Raw genomic sequence first — 19,259 nt, forward strand, 5'->3', positions numbered from 1 at the left:
CATGCAAAAATTGCTGCAGAAACTGCAGAACGTGTTTATGTGCCTCCAATGCCTTATCTCGAAAGGTTGAAACCCACAATTAAAGATCAACAATTGACAGATTTTATGAAGACGTTAGCCAAAGTTCAGATCAATCTGCCATTGATTGATGCAATTAAGAACATTCCATCTTATGCTAAGTTTTTAAAGGATGTTTGCACAAAGAAAAAGAAGCTCGTGGATTTTGAAAAAGTTATTCTTATAGAACAGTGCAGCGCAGTTTTATTACACAAACTGCCTCCGAAGAAACAAGACCCAGGGAGTTTTACAATTTCATGCACAATTGAAAATTCTAATTTTAAACGTGCTTTAATTGATTTGGGTGCCAATATTAATTTAATGCCTTTTTCTATTTTTCAGAGACTAGCACAAGAAGAAATCAAGCCTACATCAGTTATTCTACAACTGGCGGACCGTTCAGTTGCTTACCCTAGGGGAATTATTGAAGACCTCATTATTAAAGTGGATAATCTCTACCTTCATGCAGATTTTGTGGTCTTGGACATGGATGAAGATATGCAAACACCGATTATTTTGGGGCTTCCATTCATGGCTACTGCTCGAACCTTAATTGATGTTGAGGCTGGAACACTTACACTTAGAGTGCAAGATCAGTCCGTTGTTTTCAGTTTATTCGAAATAACCAAAAGGCCAACTGATGTGCAAGATTGTATGCATGTTGACATGTTTGACAGCTTAATGCATGCTGAAATTATGCCCCGTTTGACATCAGATCCATTGTTAAAGGGGTTGCATGGGTTGGAGAATAAAAACACTGAAGATGAAGAGGTTTTTGAGTATGTTTCAGCTTTGGAAAGTGTTCCTTTTCTACACCCCCGTTGGAGGCACGTTTTTGAGAGTTTAGGGGAACTGAAAAAACCATTGCAGCCCTCTAAAGTACAGCCACCTAAACTGGATTTAAAAGTACTACCAGGACACTTGAAATACGCTTATCTGGGTGCACATTCTTCGCTGCCAGTTATTATAGCTGCTGACTTATCATCAACAGAAGAAGAAAAATTGCTGCATATTTTAAGAAATTATCAAGATGCAATCGGTTGGACTATAGCAGACATTAAAGGGATCAGCCCTACAATTTGCATGCACCGAATTCTGATGGAAGTTGGAGTAAAGCCCACCGTTGATGCTCAACGTCGTTTGAATCCAATTATGAAAGAAGTTGTTTGTACTGAGGTTATGAAGCTTCTAGATGCTGGGATGATCTACCCCATTTCAGATAGTAAGTGGGTTAGTGCAACTCAAGTGGTGCCCAAGCGTTCTGGAATTACAGTTGTGAAGAATGACAATAATGAACTTGTGCCTACACATTTGACTACTGGGTGGCGTATGTGTGTTGATTACAGAAAGATCAATGCGGGCACTAGAAAGGATCATTTTCCATTGCCTTTCACTGATCAAATGTTGGAAAGGTTGGCTGGTCGTGCATTCTATTGTTTCTTGGATGGATATTCAGGGTACAACCAGATTCCAGTTGCACCTGAGGATCAAGAGAAGACAACCTTTACATGTCCTTTTGGGACTTTTGCATATCGAAGAATGCCCTTTGGTTTGTGCAATGCTCCTGCAACGTTTCAACGATGCATGATGAGCATATTTTCCGGATTGGTTGAACAGGTAGTTGAAGTGTTTATGGATGACTTTTCTGTTTTTGGGGATTCTTTTGATGAATGTTTGAACAATTTATCCTTAGTTCTTGACAGATGCATTAAGACAAACCTTGTTTTAAATTGGGAAAAGTGTCATTTCATGGTTAAGCAGGGGATTGTCCTAGGCCACTTGATTTCTAACAGGGGTATTGAGGTTGATAAGGCCAAAATTGATGTAATTGCAAAGCTGCCACCACCGATAGCTGTTAAAAGTGTTCAATCTTTTCTTGGTCATGCTGGGTTTTACAGACGGTATATCAAGGATTTCTCTAAGATTAACCGACCATTGTGTAATTTATTGGCTAAGGATGCTCCTTTTGTCTTTGATGATGCTTGCTTGGAGGCTTTCAACAAGTTAAAGACACTCCTCACTACAACACCCATTATTGCAGCACCTAATTGGATTTTACCTTTCGAATTGATGTGTGATGCTTCAGATTACGCAGTAGGAGCGGTTCTTGGACAGCGGAAAGATAAGCTTCCCCAAGTCATTCATTATGCTAGTCGAACTCTCAATGATGCACAGCTAAACTATGCGACCACAGAGAAGGAATTGTTGGCAGTTGTTTTTGCATTAGAAAAATTTCGGTCTTACTTAGTTGGGGCTAAGGTGATTGTTTACATAGATCATGCAGCTTTGAAGTATTTGTTGTCGAAGAAAGACGCTAAGCCTCGATTAATTCGTTGGATTCTTTTACTGCAAGAGTGTGACTTAGAAATCAGGGATAAGAAGGGTAGTGAAAATGTTGTGGCTGATCATTTGTCCAGGTTGATTGTGCCAATTTCTGCTGAAGATGACTTGCTGCCTTTAAATGAAAGTTTTCCAGATGAACAGTTGTTTGCTGCCCATATCATTTCACCATGGTTTGCTGATTTAGTTAATTATTTGGCTAGAGGGGTACTTCATCCAGATTTTACTTTCCAGCAGAAAAAGAAATTTTTGGCAGAAGCAAAGTATTATTTTTGGGATGAACCATATTTATACAAATATTGTTTCGACCAAGTTATTCGCAGGTGTATTCCAGAAGAAGAGCATGAAAGTGTTTTAAAGTTTGCACATCAGTATGCTTGTGGGGGACATTTTGGCCCTAAACGGACAGCAACTAAAATTTTGCAGAGTGGATTGTTTTGGCCTACTCTCTTCAAGGATGGTAATAGTTGGTGTCGGTCTTGTGATCGTTGTCAAAGGGTGGGTAATCAGTCCAAAAGAAACGAAATGCCACAACAAAGTATATTAGTCGTTGAATTGTTTGATGTTTGGGGTATTGATTTCATGGGACCATTCCCAATGTCCCATGGCAATCAGTATATTTTGGTGGCTGTTGAATATGTCTCTAAATGGGTCGAGGCAATTGCAGCACCAACCAATCAAGGATCAGTTGTTCTGAAATTCCTCCAGGGGGTAATTTTTCCACGATTTGGAACACCGCGTGTCATTCTAAGTGATGGGGGTAAGCACTTTGTTAATAGATCGTTTGCTACGTTCCTAGCTAAGTATGGGATCACCCATCGTGTTGCTACTCCTTATCATCCACAAACATTAGGACAGGTTGAAGTTTCAAATAGAGAAATCAAGCGAATTCTTGAAAAAACAGTTAGCGCTACTCGAAGAGACTGGAGTTTGAAATTGAGTGATGCTCTATGGGCGTACAGAATAGCATTTAAAGGCCCAATTGGGATGTCCTCATTTCGGCTGGTTTATGGTAAGGCTTGTCATTTACCTATGGAGCTAGAGCATAAGGCATTTTGGGCTATTAAAGAGTTGAATTTTTCTTATGATTCTGCTGGAGAAAAACGTAAATTGCAGATTAATGAGCTTGAGGAAATTCGTAATGATGCTTATGAGAGCTCGCGCATTTACAAAGAAAAAACCAAGGCATTTCATGACAATCAGATTCTCAGAAAGAATTTTCATCCAGGGCAAAAAGTTTTGTTATTCAGTTCAAGGTTGAAGTTGTTTCCAGGGAAGTTAAAGTCTCATTGGAATGGCCCCTATTTGGTTACTAAGGTTTATCCTCATGGGGCGGTTGATATTACAAGTGAAATTAATGGCAACACATTCAAAGTGAACGGTCACAGGCTGAAACCATATTTGGAGTCACTCTTCGATATTGCACGCGAGTCACTAACTCTGAAGGAACCAGTGATCTGACCACCAAGCTTCTGCAATGTCTAGCTACAGACTTAAAATAAAGCGCTTATTGGGAGGCAACCCAATTTTTCTATACTCTTTACTCCTTTCAATTATAAAAAAAAACTTATAAAAAAAAATATTTGTTGTTGTTTTCTTTAACTAGATGTTTTTATTTTCTTTCTACTCATAACACATCATTGATTCAATGCAGGACACAACAATCACCAGCAAACATCAAAAGCAAAAAAAAAAAAATCCTAGGTGGAATCCTGCACCCAGAACAAGTCTACACTGGGAAAGACACAACAATCAGCCACAAACATCAAAAGCAAAAAAAATCCTAGGTTGGAATCCTGCACCCAAAGCAGCAAGTCTACACTGGAATCATGCACCCAGCAAGAACAAGTCTACACTGCAATTCAGGCAATTAACAAGCGCTCACTCAAAGATGCAAGGGATTCGAAATTATACCTATGAGATGGATGGATTGGGGGTCCTCAGGGCTTTGTCCTGTTTTGTCCTTTGAGCTTGTGTGCTGACTGCCTTCTCTTGGATCTGCAACCTTCCTACACTGTGCACATGTCAAAATTATACACACATATCTATACATCAACCACAGCTCCCAAATCAGGACCTAAAACAAATTCTGGAATTAATCTTACCTTCGAATGGATATTGGATCTTGAAATCATCCTTGCATGATTAGTGGTCAAGTGGTTCTTGGGTGACTCAATGTTCTTTTTGGACGAAATCCCATTAGACAACGTCTTCTCCAGCAGCTTTTTGAAGTCACCAATCTCAACTTCAAGCTTGGCCACATGGGATTCCAATTCTTTGACAATTCAAGTGGAGCATCCCATAGCTGGTGTCATTTCAAATTTGGGTTGGGAATCAAACAGATGGCGTAATTTCAATATATATATTGAAATCATACCTACAAGATGTACCGATCTGGGGTCCTTAATGGTAGAGAATGGACTCTGGTTCGGCTTCAACTTGCTTTCGTCTTGGAACAGGTTAGCATCTGGTGACATGGATGGAGATATATCTGAAATTGAGGAGTCAAGAAATTCAAAAACCATATAAAGATTCAAGTGCATCAGATAATTCCACCCCACAGAGAGACAAGGCCCTTGCGTTCTTGAGAAAAATGAAGAAGGGCGAGAATGCGAACCTGCATTTTCTGAGCAAACCGAAGAAGTGAGAGCGTTGAGATGAATGGGTCTGCAACTTCCAGTTCTCTCGCAACCAACAGAGATGCAATTAGATCTTTCCACATGACACCCGCTGCGGCTACACCAATTATATTGTAGAAATTGCTTGGATTTGACACAAGTCTGCCCTTGTCCGTGTTGGTCGCGCCAGGCAATTCCCATCGGTCTCAAGCGTTCGAAACCTCCCAGGTGTGTTCGTTTTCTTGCTATTTTGTTCTTATTGTTTTTATTTCTTTATTTCTTTTTAATTTTTATTTATTTATTTATGTATTTTTCTCTCTTAGGGTATTTTCTTTCTTTTTGCTGTCACATCTATTTAGATTTTTAATTTTGGGAAAATTTTAGGGGTCTTGTTTAAAATTTTCGTTTTTAAGTTCATATCCATAGATTATTTTAAACATTAGAACAAATGGACATGGTGAAAATCAATCCCACAGTAGTGTCTTTTCTGTTTATTGTTGCTTAGACACTAATTCATGAATTATACTTTGAAATTTGCACATCACACCAACATGGTTTTGGAGAGTGAGATTGAAATACTTACTTTTTGTCTAAGTGTGTTTTAATTTTTGTTCTTTATAAAAATAAAGTTAGTATGTGTTATAAAGTAATAATTGCCTCACCCGAAGCTTTGCTAGTAACCGGGCCAGTCCTGCCTAATCAGTAGTGATTCTCGAGATAAACGGTAAAGTTTTGGCATGAGGCAGGGTGGTTAGTTGGTTTCGTAGCCGTTTCAGCTTGAGTTAATAAGTCCTTAGGGGTGTTCTACACCTAGTGTCCTAAAGCCTTAGTGGTTTGGGAGTCATTGACCTAAAGCTCGCTACATGGGTTGGATCGAAAGCTTAAGGGAACCAACATTGCACAACCACTACTGTTACTAAAAAAAAAAAAAAAAAGAGAAGAAAAAAAAATGTGAAGTATGAATAAAAGGGATGAGAGATAAGGGTTTTAGTCGAGTCTCCTTAACTATGATGGTTCACTTTACATCGAAGGAAGTTTGTGAATTCTTTTCTAATTGATTCTAAATAGCTTAGACTCTGTGGTGGGATTACTGGGATCTATTGAAAAGATGTTCTAGTTTTTAAAATTTCCTATGGATTGCAACTTGAAGGTGGAAATTTTGTTCTATTAAGTTTTAGCAAGGTGTTTAGTTTATTAAGTTTTTATTTTTGTTTGAGTCTTGTTTTGCTTGAGGACAACCAAAAAGCTAAGTTGGGTGGTATTTTGATAAGTCGATTTTATATTATATATTTAACCCCATTCTTAGTATATTTTGGTTAATACTTTGGAAGAATTTTGATACTTTGAATTATATTTCCAATATAGGACTTTCGATTCTCTCTGAGCAAAACATAATCAAATGAACGAATTTTGGAGTAATTCCAGTTGGAGGACGTACGTGAGTCACTTAGCTTGATCGTATCAAAATATCAGACTTTTCCACCAAGCGATGATTTCCTGGCGAATAGATGAAGGAGCAGTGCGCTGTGCTGGAAAAGTCTGATATTTTGATACGATGAAGCTAAGTGACTCACGTAAGTCCTCCAACTGGAATTACTCCAAAATTCGTTCATTTGATTATGTTTTGCTCCAGAGAGAATCGAAAGTCCTATATTGGAAATATAATTCAAAGTATCAAAATTCTTCCAAAGTATTAACCAAAATATACTAAGAATGGGGTTAAATATATAATATAAAATCGACTCATCAAGAGCCATGTTCGACTTGGAAGTAAGCATCAATCTAATGCCATATCCAGTTTATCAAAAGCTTGGCTTAGAAGGGCCGAAGAAGACTTCAGTTCGGCTTAAACTAGCTAATCATTCTATCAAATATCCAAAAGGTATTGTAGGAGATATTTTAGTTCAAGTTAATACAGTCATTCTCCTTGCTGATTTTGTAGTGATGGACATGGAGGATAACCCAAATGGAGATCGTGTTGATCTCATTCTCGTAGGACGACCATTCATGGCTACTACAAACACAATTATCAGTGTGAAAGATGGCTACTACAAACACAATTATCATTGTGTTGATCTCATTCTCCAATGATGCTATAGAAGTTGTCTTTCACAAGAAGAGGAAGATCATGTTGAACCGGCTTTTCAAGAAGTGGTAGTTGCCCTAGAAGTGTTCCAGCCATACCCAAAATCATTTAGGGCACCACTCGAGCCTCTTGGACCATTCCCCACGAAATTGGAACCATCCATTGTCACCCTAATGTCCAATATTGCACTTCCTACACATATGAAGAAGAAGAAAAGAAAAAAAACAAAGGAAGCGAAAGAAAAGGAGAAGAAGCTAGGTGAACTATCTTGCTATGCATAAGGAGATGATTGATCCAAAACTCACCAATTCATCATAAATTGCTGGATGTCTTGCCAAGACATTAACTAAGGCACTTCTTGGGAGGCAACCCATGTGTTCAAGAAGAAAGTGCTTGGTAGCGGTCGACCTGATCGCATCTAGGGGAAGTTTCTCTAAACCTTTTTCTTAAATTTTCCCCTTATTATTTACATGTTCTCAATCATCTTTATTATGCTTTAACATTGAGGACAATGTTCAATTCAAGTTTGGGGGAAGGTTTTCAATTTTCGTTCGTTTGTCACTAATATTTTTTTATATTTTACAATGTTATTCAATCAATGCTATGGAGCTGCCATTGAGGTTTTCATATTATACTTTTTCACTTTACAAAGCTTTCGCTCTTAGAATTTTGGTGGCTAAAGTACCATGCTCAAATTCTTGAAGGAAAATAATGGAGACTACCCTAGTGAGCTATATTGATCCTACTTGCCTTCTTGAGAGGGTTTAAAGTGTTTCTATTTCTCATCCCTACTGTTTCTTCAATTCACTCTAAATAATCTCATTGTCCCATTTTGATTTAATACTAAGGATGATTCTACTTTGCAAATATCATGTGTATACTCTCACTCACTCATGAACTCATTGAAGTGATGCTAGACTATGTGTGCATAAACATTCTACGTGCTTTCTTTTCACCTTACCCATATGTGTGTTCCATTAGCCCTCTTGAAGCCAAACACTTCAAGCCTTTTTCTTCTACCACCCTCATCATTTCCCTACCTGTGTAGCTATACTCTATAGCTTAGGAATATACCAAGGTGTCCCAAGATAAAGTTTGAAGCAAGGAAGTTGTTGCTAAGTACCTGAATGAAAAATGGTGTGAATATGTGCAATGAAGTTAAAAAAGAAGCATATCAAATAAGAAAGATAAAAGAGAAAATGTTTCGATATGATCTAAGTGTGAAAAATAAGTTCTAGTTGCAGCCATGTCATTCTAAATCAATGATACCTTGTAGATCAATGAAGAATGCAACCTTGGTATGTTCTTAAGTTACTTGTTTTTCCTTCCAATTCTTCCATTTCCCCTAACCTTAGCCTTTCATTACAACCTTGTGAAAGACTAGCTTATCTTTAAGGATGTATTCATGAGTGCGGGTACACGTATGTGTGTATCCCTATTCTTAGTATTTGATTCCTTTCATGAGATCTAACCAAAAAAATTTCTTCTATTTTATACACTCACTTATGCTTGCTTGAGAGAATAAAACCATAGGTTAGTGCTATCTTCGAGAATTAGAGTCGAAGCACGTTCTTTCTTTAAGGTTTGAGTGTGCTTGCTTTGAAGCCATGTGCCTTTGAGCTATAGGTTTCACTTTACCTAATTATGATTTCATAAATTTGCATATTGGCTAATTTTATAATCGTGGTGGAAAAACCTGTCAACAAGACCCGCGAGCCCACGACCTCCGATTTTTGATTCGAAAGTTTCTACAGGTTCAGCCAAATATACTAAACACGTTTTGCAAGTTCGATCTCAATCGAGAGGTCGGATAACTCGTAATCGCATGATCGGATGGTTACCGTTTATTGTAAACTTTGAATTATTGAATCGGAGCATCCTAGAAGTACCTAGATCAACGTAAGTGAAAATGGAGTCAATCCAAGGGTCTGAACATATCGAACCCAGATAACGCCTAATATGCGATATCCGATCGACAGTCAAATGATACCCAAATTCAAATCCGAGCATACAGTCGTGCTTGGGATGACATGGGAACATTTTAGGACCCAATGGCTGCCACAAAGTGGCCCACGCGCCGCCTCACGGGTTGGCAGCATGTGGGTGTCCATATTAATTCCGGCGATCGGAAAATCTCCAAACCGCCGGTCAAGAGCTATACCCACATGATCAGAACAATGAGTAGAGCAACTTTTGTTCTTAGTCGATGGCCAAAAAGTGGCCGGAGATAGCCAAAGATAGCCGGAATTAACAATCAAAAATGGTTGAAACTTTAAGCGATAAAACGAGTTCTAAAATGGAAAAATTGATCCTATCAACCCAATCATCAACTAAGTCATGTTGAAAGGATGAGAAATGAGGACGGAAAATTTTGACAAAATTGTAACTTTATGGAGCTACCGTCGGCAAAGGAGTGGTTGGGCTTGTCGAAGAAGGGGAGGAACAAGCAGAAGAGGTCGAGACGGTTCTAACGCAAGTGGTCTCGTGGCCAACAGTGGCCGGACGATGGAGATGTCGTCGGCCAAATATTAGTGACTATTTTGGTCGTGAGAGAGAGAGAGAGAGAGAAAATGAGGGGGAAAAGAAAAAAAATACATTTACGATTATGCCGCTGGGCTTCAGTAGATCATAACTTCTTTGTTATAACTCTGATTTGAGCCCACTACGTGCCTATGGACTCATCTCGACGTGCTCTATGCAGCAGTACTACTAAAATCCTCAAATTCTTTCCCGATTAAAAAGTCAACTTCATCAAAATATTCTCGGGGTAAAATTGTCTTTTAGTTGAATACTCTAATAATTAAATATGAATTTAAGATCGGGTTATTGCACATATAGTTGTGTAAACAAATATATTTCCAGTGAGCTCTCTCTATGTGAATCATAGAAATTTTCAGTCAGGAAATCAAACAAAACTCGGGCTATTTGAAAGTTTACTTGAAAAGAATATGGCCGTATACGGTTTTATGCGAAGATAGCATCAAATATGTCGGCATCATCCCAAAGTGGTGGTGATGGAGCTGAGCTCTATTTGGAAAATATAATGATTGGTCCAGTATACTTCCGCAAAATGATTTAAGTGCCTAACGAATAATCCATATAAAAATGCTTCAATACTTTCTTAGTATAAGCAAGAATCTCATTGGCATAATGCTCGATCATCAGACCGATGCAAATATTTCTTGAACTCTTTAGGAGTTTTGACCAAGTATTAATTCTTCAAGAGTTTTGATCAATTATCAACACTTCAGGAGTTATAATGTGTTGCATATCATAATTAATGTACTCACTGGGGCAATTTATTCATATTAATATTGAGTACAAAAATTTGTGCTTCAGGCACATATCCTTCAATGACTTGCTTCATGCAATTTCAATCCTTCAAGGATTTTATTTAAGAGATTACATTTCATGACACATTATATAGCTTTATATCCAGCTATTTGTTCTGCTTGTACATCTTGAGGGAATTGCTTCTGGCGACATGCTCCATGCATTTAATAACCTTTAAAAATAACATGTTGGTCTCCGTAACAAGAAGGCGTGATTGCATCTGTAAGTATGGAGAAACCCAACATTCCTTATTTCTACTAGAAACATTGTGTCATATAAATTAAGTATATTCCTTTTTGTTCCAAACACCCAAGTACAACTTCTGGGGTTAACATCTTTTGGGAGTTGTACTATGGGGTTGGTCTTTCACGTTCATTCGCATCTGTAATGTAATTGCCTATTTCCATTTTTGGCCAACCATATTGTTAACATTTAATGATAGAACATGATTCCAATCAACACAGCCCATTGATGATTAAGCAGCTACTCCAAAACCAAAAATTATCATTCATCAATTCGTGATCACACCATTCTCTTGTGTATGCGCATGCATTAATTATAGCATTTCTTTGCTTTTGGGTACCCAAGCCACTTCAAGGGCTTTTATTATCTCTTTCCAGACAGACGTCTCTTATAGGATGAATTATGTGAGAATGTGGATCTTAACCTCCAATGGAGCGTTATTCACTACAAGAAAACTAGCCTTTTGTGACCAAATTTTATGTGATGATGAAAGTTCCGTCACATTTGGCTTGTATAAGTGAGAACATTTTGCAAGTAGTCACCTAAACGTCTTGAAAGGACCTAACAAAATTTTCACTCCATCTTTGTCACATTATAATTTCAATGTCATCACAAATTACATAGCGGGAAATCTTGGCGCCCAATTTTTTACTAAGTGTGACGAATAATGCACATTTGTCACAGAGCATTAAAGTGAGGATTAATAATTTTATTTGGTGAAGATTGACAGCATCACTTACGGCCCAAAATAAAAAAATAAAAAAATAAAAACTAAACCTAACGCTTCATTCAACATAAGTAAAATGCTTTATCGTCATCTACACTAGCCCAAGAACAAAACCCAACGCTTCATCTACACTAGCTGTGCTCTCATCCACAAACCACTGGCGACGATGACCACTCCTCTCCGGTGACGACGACCACTGGTCTTCCTCTCTCTCTCTCTCTCTCTCTCTCTCTCTCTCTCTCTCTCTCTCTCTTACTCCTTCTCTGTCGCCCCCTTCGTGTGACCCATTGTCTCCCACATTCAATCACAAACAAATTCTCATTTCAATCTATTCCCCCAACAATAACCATGGCTAATTAAGTCCACCTTCCACTTGTAATCTCTCATCCACTTGAGATGTGTTCTTGGTCGAAGGAGGGCGTGGCAGCAGCAAGTGTTGGCCTGGAAATGTGTTCTTGGTGGGACAAGGCTTGGGGACCCTGAGCTCCTAACATTGAAGGCTTATAGAATCATTCAGACTGCTGATCTATTGTTGTATGATAGGTTGATGTCCAATGATGTGTTGAAATTGGTTGACTCTGGTGCTAGACTTCTCTATGTGGGCAAGACTGCTAGGTACCATAGCAGAACCTAGGTAAAGCACTAATAAATTAGCATTTCTTGTATTAACTGAAGCAACATTTCAAATTTTATTTTGATTTGCAATTGAGTTTCTAATATGGGTTCTCTCTTACTATAAAGTGAATTGGATAATTGGGTTTGTGTTAATTTGTATCTGGGTTAGAGAAGTGAATTGGGGCTTCACTTTGGGGTCTTGGGAAAGAGCTGAAGCGTTTTTTCCACCTTTCAGGAGGTGATACATGAATTGCTACTGAGTGTTGCTGAAGTTGGAGCTAATGTTGTGAGACTAAAAGGAAGGGATCCACTGGTGAGTTCCTACATTGAAGTATGATAGTTTGTTACTTGTGGTATTGTGGTGTCCTGTCAAATTTGTAGTGAAACGTATTTTTTGTCTTTAGGTGTTTGGTAGCGGTGGGGAGGAGATGGATTTTCTGCGACAACAAGGAATTGAAGTGAATGTTATTCCAAGTACAATGATAGATTAGTCTGGTAAACACTCTTATTTAGTGGAGATTTTTTATGATAATATATGAAAGGTACCAGAGAGACCAATGGTTGTACAACATGGCCATTGCTCTTGTGTTGGTCAACTAAGGGAACATACTCACCTCAGAATTCACCATTTTTTGAATTAATTCTCTGTTTTTCTTGTTCGAGAAATTAATAGTCAAAGAATCATGACAAGGATTTTATTAAAGTTAACTTCTTACTAGGATTTGAAAAGAAAATGGATGAGAAACTCTTGTTTCTTCATATTCTGGTTTGGATGAGAAAACCTTATTAGATTTTTAGTTTGTTTTAAGTTTAGATGAGAAAAATTGAGAAAATGTTAGAATAGATTTTGAGGTAGCTACAGGCAGATTACAACGTAGCCCAACTCCCTTCATAATTACAAATTCTTAACTACTACAAATACATGATAGAAGTGGTGAAAAGAAAATTAGCATATTAATCATGTGAAGTGAAAAATTATAAACAATGAAGAACAAAATAGCAGGGAATTGAAGATAAAACTAGAACTTTATTTCATAATGGAGTTTCCTCCTCAACCTTAGTCAAGGAGTTTAGGTAGACATAATTAAAAATAAAAACAAAACAAAACAAAGAAATTAAAATACATAAGAAATAAATGAGAACTATGAGAGGTGAGGAACAACTACAAGAGAGCCCAAATAGCTCTCAGTTCACTCCTCTCTATCCTTGCTCTCTTTGCCGTAAGGCTCTGTATCTGCACACCCACTTCACTTGCCGTTGTTCTCTATTTATAGAGGTTGGAGACCTTCAACTTCAGCTGCAAAATTCAAGTGTTGGCTGCCATGTTTGCTACTTTCTTCATGTGGGCTCTGCATTCGTCATTCATCTAGTTGCTTTTGCTGCAATATTCTCTTGAGTTAACTGCTACACTCCCTACAACCTGACAAAGCTAAAGTGTGGCATCCACCAGCTGCATCTCATTTGTTAGTTGTCTTTCTTTTCTTTTGTATGGCTCTTTATTTGCTACCAACCCATGTGCTGTCAGTCTTTGTTGCTGGTTTTTCATATGGCTATTTGGTTGGAGCTGCCGTTCCACTCTCCTTGCTCATCCTTTCTTGAACTTGCCTCTGTGATGCTCCCAATCTTCCTTCTTAATATCTCCAACACGCACCTTTATAAAATCATGATATTAGAATATAACGTAACAATTATAGCCCAATTGATAAGAGTTTGGGTGCTACTGCAAAGATGTTGCTACCAAATAGTTGTTGCAGGACTTGTTGCAGCTATTAGTTGGGGGATCATTAGCTGATCACAAATTTTTATTCCTTGGTGCTGGAGAGGTAAGTATGTTCCCTTAGTTGAAGATACATTTAAGGGAGTTTCACTAAAACACCCAAAATGGGGGCTTAAATTATAAAAAAACCCAAGCACTATTTAAACATATAAACACACCCAAAACCCATCATTACACACACTCAAAATCCATTTATAAACACACCCAAAAAGTTGACTTTGATGTTGATTTTGGGTGTGTTTCTATGTTTAAATAGTGCTTGGGTTTTTCTATAAATACATGTCTAGGATTGAGTTTATTTATAAATTTGTATATATTTTTAATTACTTTTGAAGAGTAATAAAGAAGGGGTAATTCTGTGTATATTCTTTGTCATTGGTGAAGTTGAAAATCGTAAAATTCTTGGGACTTAGTGGTTCTCTCTTCCAAAACGCACCTCTTCTTTATATATATTCTCCATAGGAATGCTCTTCCCTATCCTCTAACCCTAACTGATGTCCCTTATGCTAGCACTTTGTTGTTGTGTCTCACATTCTCACTTGTTTAATGGTTTCAGGCCGACACTAGCATAGCAGAACTAATAGCCCTTGAAGTTTCCGAACAAGTTTTTAGCCTAATATTTGTTTGATTTAACTTGTACAATAAAAGATCCTTAGTATCTTACCCAAGAGAAAACAAAAAAGATCCTCAGTAATTATTTATTATAAAAAGTGGTATTAGAATAAATCTTGATACATACAAAAAATTTTGGTTTTATCAAAATTTGCTGCACTGTGAAAATGATTATTGAATTATCGCAACAACTTTGGATGGCTGCGTAGATTTTAACTTTTGTTGGAATTGGGCTCCACTAGTGTTTACCAATTTCAAGTCCTTGTGTGTTTAGAACTATCTAAAACTTTGGAATTCTTATTAGTTGGTTAATAATAGGTTGATAGTTTTACTGATTTTCTATTATTTCTTCTTTTGTTTATTTGTGTCTAGCCACAGTCAATATCCTTGGAAGAACAAGTAGACCACTAATTGACAATACAGAAAGACCATGTTAAAAGGCTTTTTTCTTGTAGTGAGCTAACTTTTTAGATGGTTTAAGATGTATTTGAATTATTTGTCTGGATGGTTTGTACATGATTTTTTCTGTGTAAATGAAAGAAAAATGGATTTGTTATGTCAATTTGTTGTGTAAGCACATCTTTTTGTTATATGGAGGCCATATTTTCTGCCTATATTACCACAGGAAAGATTCTTTTGTAGCTTTTTATGCTTCGTATGTACTTCATTTTTAGGAGTGTGATTTTTATTTTTTCATGCTTCTCATTTAATCCTTTGATGGATTCTGTTTTTCATCCTTTTATTTTCCTCACCATGGTCACTTAGACATCAAACATTAATTCTATTTGTCTTCTCACTTTAATGTTAACAACGTTGTATTATGTTTACATTTTCTAGCAGTGTAGCTTCCCAACCATAAATAAGGATGTTCTTCCCCAATGGTAATTTGCCCTTTTATATCTTCTATATCCATTTTTATGACAATTTTTCTTTTTTATGACAGTTGAACTAAAAAGATCCATTATTTTTTGTTGTCGTTGAGGATCGTTTGCAATTTGGTTCAACTTTCACTACTACAAAAATCGAAATAGACGACGGGAAACCATCGTCGTCTAGAAGGTTTTCCAACCGTTGTGAAATCGACCACCATCTTTTGCAAAAAAAACGACGACGGTTAATACCTGACGTCGTTAAGGCATTCAACGTCCAAATTTATTACTAACCGACGTGTAATTACTATATAATTAGCCTAAAATGAAATCTCCGACAACATTAGACGACGATTTTATGCAAACTGAGACGTCTAAAGTGTGTTACATGTCAAGATCAAAAGAAGAACCGACGTACAGATAATTATCCATGTCCCTAAATGAAGGAAAAAAGACTTGGATAAGCTAGAAACCCTCATGGTTAATTTATACTATGTTAAACAAACAAAGCAATCGACGTCTAAAACATAAACGACGATGTTCACACAAACCAACAGACGTTTAAAGAGTATTAGATGTTATTTGTCCCTCAATAATTGTTGTAACATGACATAACCACGTCCTGCACTTGGTATCACCAACGCTTATGTAGTTATCCACGTTGCGAGACTCGTCGTTTAAATTGTACAAAGAAGGCCCTTTGACAAAGTTAGACGTCACTTTTTCTAAATAACTGACGTCTAAAAGATTTAAAATGACATAATATTACTCAATATCGACGTACAAAACTGTCACCCACGTCGGTTTTTGTCAAAGGATGACGTTATAAATAGTATTGAAGGCGTGGATAGGAACACAACCGAAGTGGATTATATATTCAACGTCCATTGCATTAAAATAAAGGACGTGGTTAATTATATCACTACGTCTAGAGATCCAGCTGCTTGACGTTGTAATTGCTTACCACGCCGGTTTTGATTACATAATGACGTGGTTGTCTTTTTAAAAGTCGGTTGTTTAACTTGCCTTGGCGTATGTATGCTCGGAGATGTCAGTTGTTTTAGACTAGCTGACGTGCAGAACATCTATCACGACAGTTAATGGAACTGAACGGCCTTTATTTTGCACTTTAGACGACGGTTTATTTTAAGCAAACCGTCTTGATTTCTTTTTCAGATGTCTATTTTTTTGTTTTACGATCTTTTTCCCTTTTTAAAACCCGATGTTGTTTTTATCTTAGACGTTTGTGTTTCCAATTTTTTTACCGGACCGTTCATACTTTACAGCTTTAACCCAGCTTTTTAATTTTTGATTTTTCTTGCCCAAAGCCTGAATAATGAAAATGTGATCAGAATTAATGTCACGTCCCAGACCCGGGAGTCGGTGGAAATCCCACGCCCGATGCGTGAGAAAATAAAAACTAAAATAAAATAAAAAGAAGCTTAAACATGGGTTTAAAATAAACTTCTGTTATAAAAATGATCCAAAATCTTACAAATTTACAATTAATAAATAAAGCTCTACTAATCTCATCTAATTCAGCCTCAATCGATTTAGTCCTCATCTTGCCCACTAATTCATCTGAAAAATTAAACAGGGTGAGGGGTGAGCAACCATAGCTCAGTGGGGACATGAGACCTTACCACAGTAGATTGATATAACTAAATTAAGTTACATGCAATCACACAGCCAAATATCCAATTATTAATAATAATGCATGAATGAATGCTCTTCATCTATTCCCGTTAATTCATATAATTGGACAAGCAGGCCTGCACGTCCCATACCATGCTTATACCACTTGGTCCCGAATGCTCATTTATATGAACTAACACCCGTCTCAGTCATCCCGTAATTCCCCTTTTGTTAGTCCGTCATCTTGTCTAACTCTCTTTCGCTAGTCCCGAATCACCCAATAAAAACCATGTGCACTGTGAGATCCCTGAGACGTGATACCTGCCAAGAGTTAGACACAACTACACAAAAAATCCTTCCCAAAAGATCCTTCCCATTACCCTCTTTTCCATCATTATTTTCTTGACCCAACAACTCCAACCAATTACCATGACATGATATAATTATGCCAATATTATTCAAATAGTTCACAATACATAAATATCCTATATCAAGAATATTATACAATATCACACATAATATAGAGCTCACGAAATTTAATTAGATCAATCCAAGTAAAGGCCCCCAAGAAATCCCTACATCGTTTCTAAAGCCAACTCCAAGTTAAGAAAACACACAAGCTACGACCTCTAACCCCTCCTGAGAATTTGATCACCACTTGCTTTCTCTTGTTTTCTTTCTTCTTCTTCTTCTTCTTCTTCTTCTCTCTCTCTCTCTCTCTTCTCTTTGCGTGCACTACTATGCAATGTCCTGTGTGGAAATGACCCCTATTTATACTACAAAAGAGGCGGCAACTAAATGGTTTCCTATTGGTTAGGGTTGCAGAGCTTATAAATTTGGATAACTATTCATTGCAATTGGCGGCAAGACAAAGGATAATGATTCAAATACTTACTAGCCGAGTAAATTTTAGATAACTCTTAAGTCTATTGACCAAGCATTTGTTGCCATCTACAAGGAGAAATAGCATCAGGTGTTTTCATGCTATGCCATAGATTGACAACAAACCAAGTCTAAATTACCTAGCTAGTAAGTGGACGTATCTCAAGCTAACTCTTTTGGCTTTATCAATATATATAAGTTATTAACTAAATATGTAACAAAATATTTAATTTCCCCAAAAAAAAAAAAATATATATATATTAAAAATACAGGGTTTCACAATTAAAATGATGTATAGAATTATTAATTAATGTCATACAATTAACTGAATAACTAATGTCGTACATTACAACAATCAATCAATCCATATATCTTCACACCCCTCTCTAATATTTTCATTCCCAAACTCACCCACTAGGTCATCAAATGTGTCAACATTTGGTTTCCCTCTAGTAAATGGCTCATACTCAATTCTAGTATCAACTAGCACATCATCACCAATAACATTATTATATTCTCTATTAGACATTGATAACACTACTGACCAACCACGATGCATTGGGTCGTCAGCATAAAATACTTGTTTGACTTGAGAAGCCATAACAAATTGGTCATTCCTATGTCCAATTTTACTCAGATCTACAAGGATAAATCCAAGTTCGTCGACTACAAGGCCCGAAGTATTATCTATCCGATCACACCTCAAGACTAGGATTCTAAACTTTTGGTAGTCAAGGTCTCAAATTTCTTGAATAGCACCATAAAAACCCATATTGGAGACAATAGGGCTTTTATCATTGGCACTAGCAAATTGCATAGTATGTGCAAGTAAATAAACTCCACTATTTTGGATAGTTCGCACATCATCTTGTGCCTTGGTGTTAAATTTAACACTGTTAATAAGATAGCTCCTATATGATGGCACTGCCATGCTTGGACCAGCTGCTAGCCACCTCAAATTTTCTGATATGCCATTATGCTCTTCCCCATTAAGTTCACTCTGAACCTGCAAATTAATCTATATATCTTAATTCAATCTAACATATAGAATGGAAGAAAATTAAAAGTTGAATATGCATGTCATTCAATAACATATATATACCTTAAAGTGGAGCCATTGAATGAAAGTGCTATTGTGCTTATCTTGCAGTCACTTTGTTCTCTTTCTAAATTTTGGATAAGTGGTCTTGATGTGGATCATATGTTCCCTACATTGACACGAAAAAATCAAGCATTATGGTTCCTTGTATATAAGATAAACATAAGGAATCATAATATTTAAAATGGCTTCATATGAAAAATAAAAGTCATACGTACTCGATATAAGGTAGGACTTCCTCCGTATTCTCCAAGACATATAAATGTGCCTGGTTTAACAAGTCTCGATCAACTAAGCTCACTATGCAACCTGATAATGGCTTCGAAACTCCTATCTTCTGGCTTCAAGGCAATCTAACTGTACTAA

At 37.0% G+C, this 19,259-nt stretch overlaps 2 protein-coding genes across 2 annotated transcripts; both read left to right on the forward strand.

Annotated features, from left to right (window-relative positions):
• Nucleotides 1-2,922: 2,922 nt before the first annotated feature.
• Nucleotides 2,923-3,858, forward strand: LOC148920532 (uncharacterized). Its single transcript, XM_089047474.1, has one exon. The coding sequence runs from the start codon at nt 2,923-2,925 to the stop codon at nt 3,856-3,858; it is 936 nt and encodes a 311-aa protein (XP_088903600.1).
• A 3,198-nt stretch (nt 3,859-7,056) lies between these two features.
• LOC107880292 (S-adenosyl-L-methionine-dependent uroporphyrinogen III methyltransferase, chloroplastic-like) lies at nt 7,057-12,510 on the forward strand. The gene is made up of 4 exons (XM_089044661.1): nt 7,057-7,169; nt 11,819-12,002; nt 12,255-12,332; nt 12,424-12,510. Exons 1-4 carry the CDS (start codon nt 7,057-7,059, stop codon nt 12,508-12,510), a joined length of 462 nt encoding a protein of 153 aa, XP_088900787.1.
• Nucleotides 12,511-19,259: the final 6,749 nt, after the last annotated feature.

This window comes from Prunus mume, linkage group LG2 (genome assembly GCF_029339155.1).
Source record: "Prunus mume cultivar Tortuosa linkage group LG2, ASM2933915v1, whole genome shotgun sequence".
NCBI lineage: Eukaryota > Viridiplantae > Streptophyta > Magnoliopsida > Rosales > Rosaceae > Prunus > Prunus mume.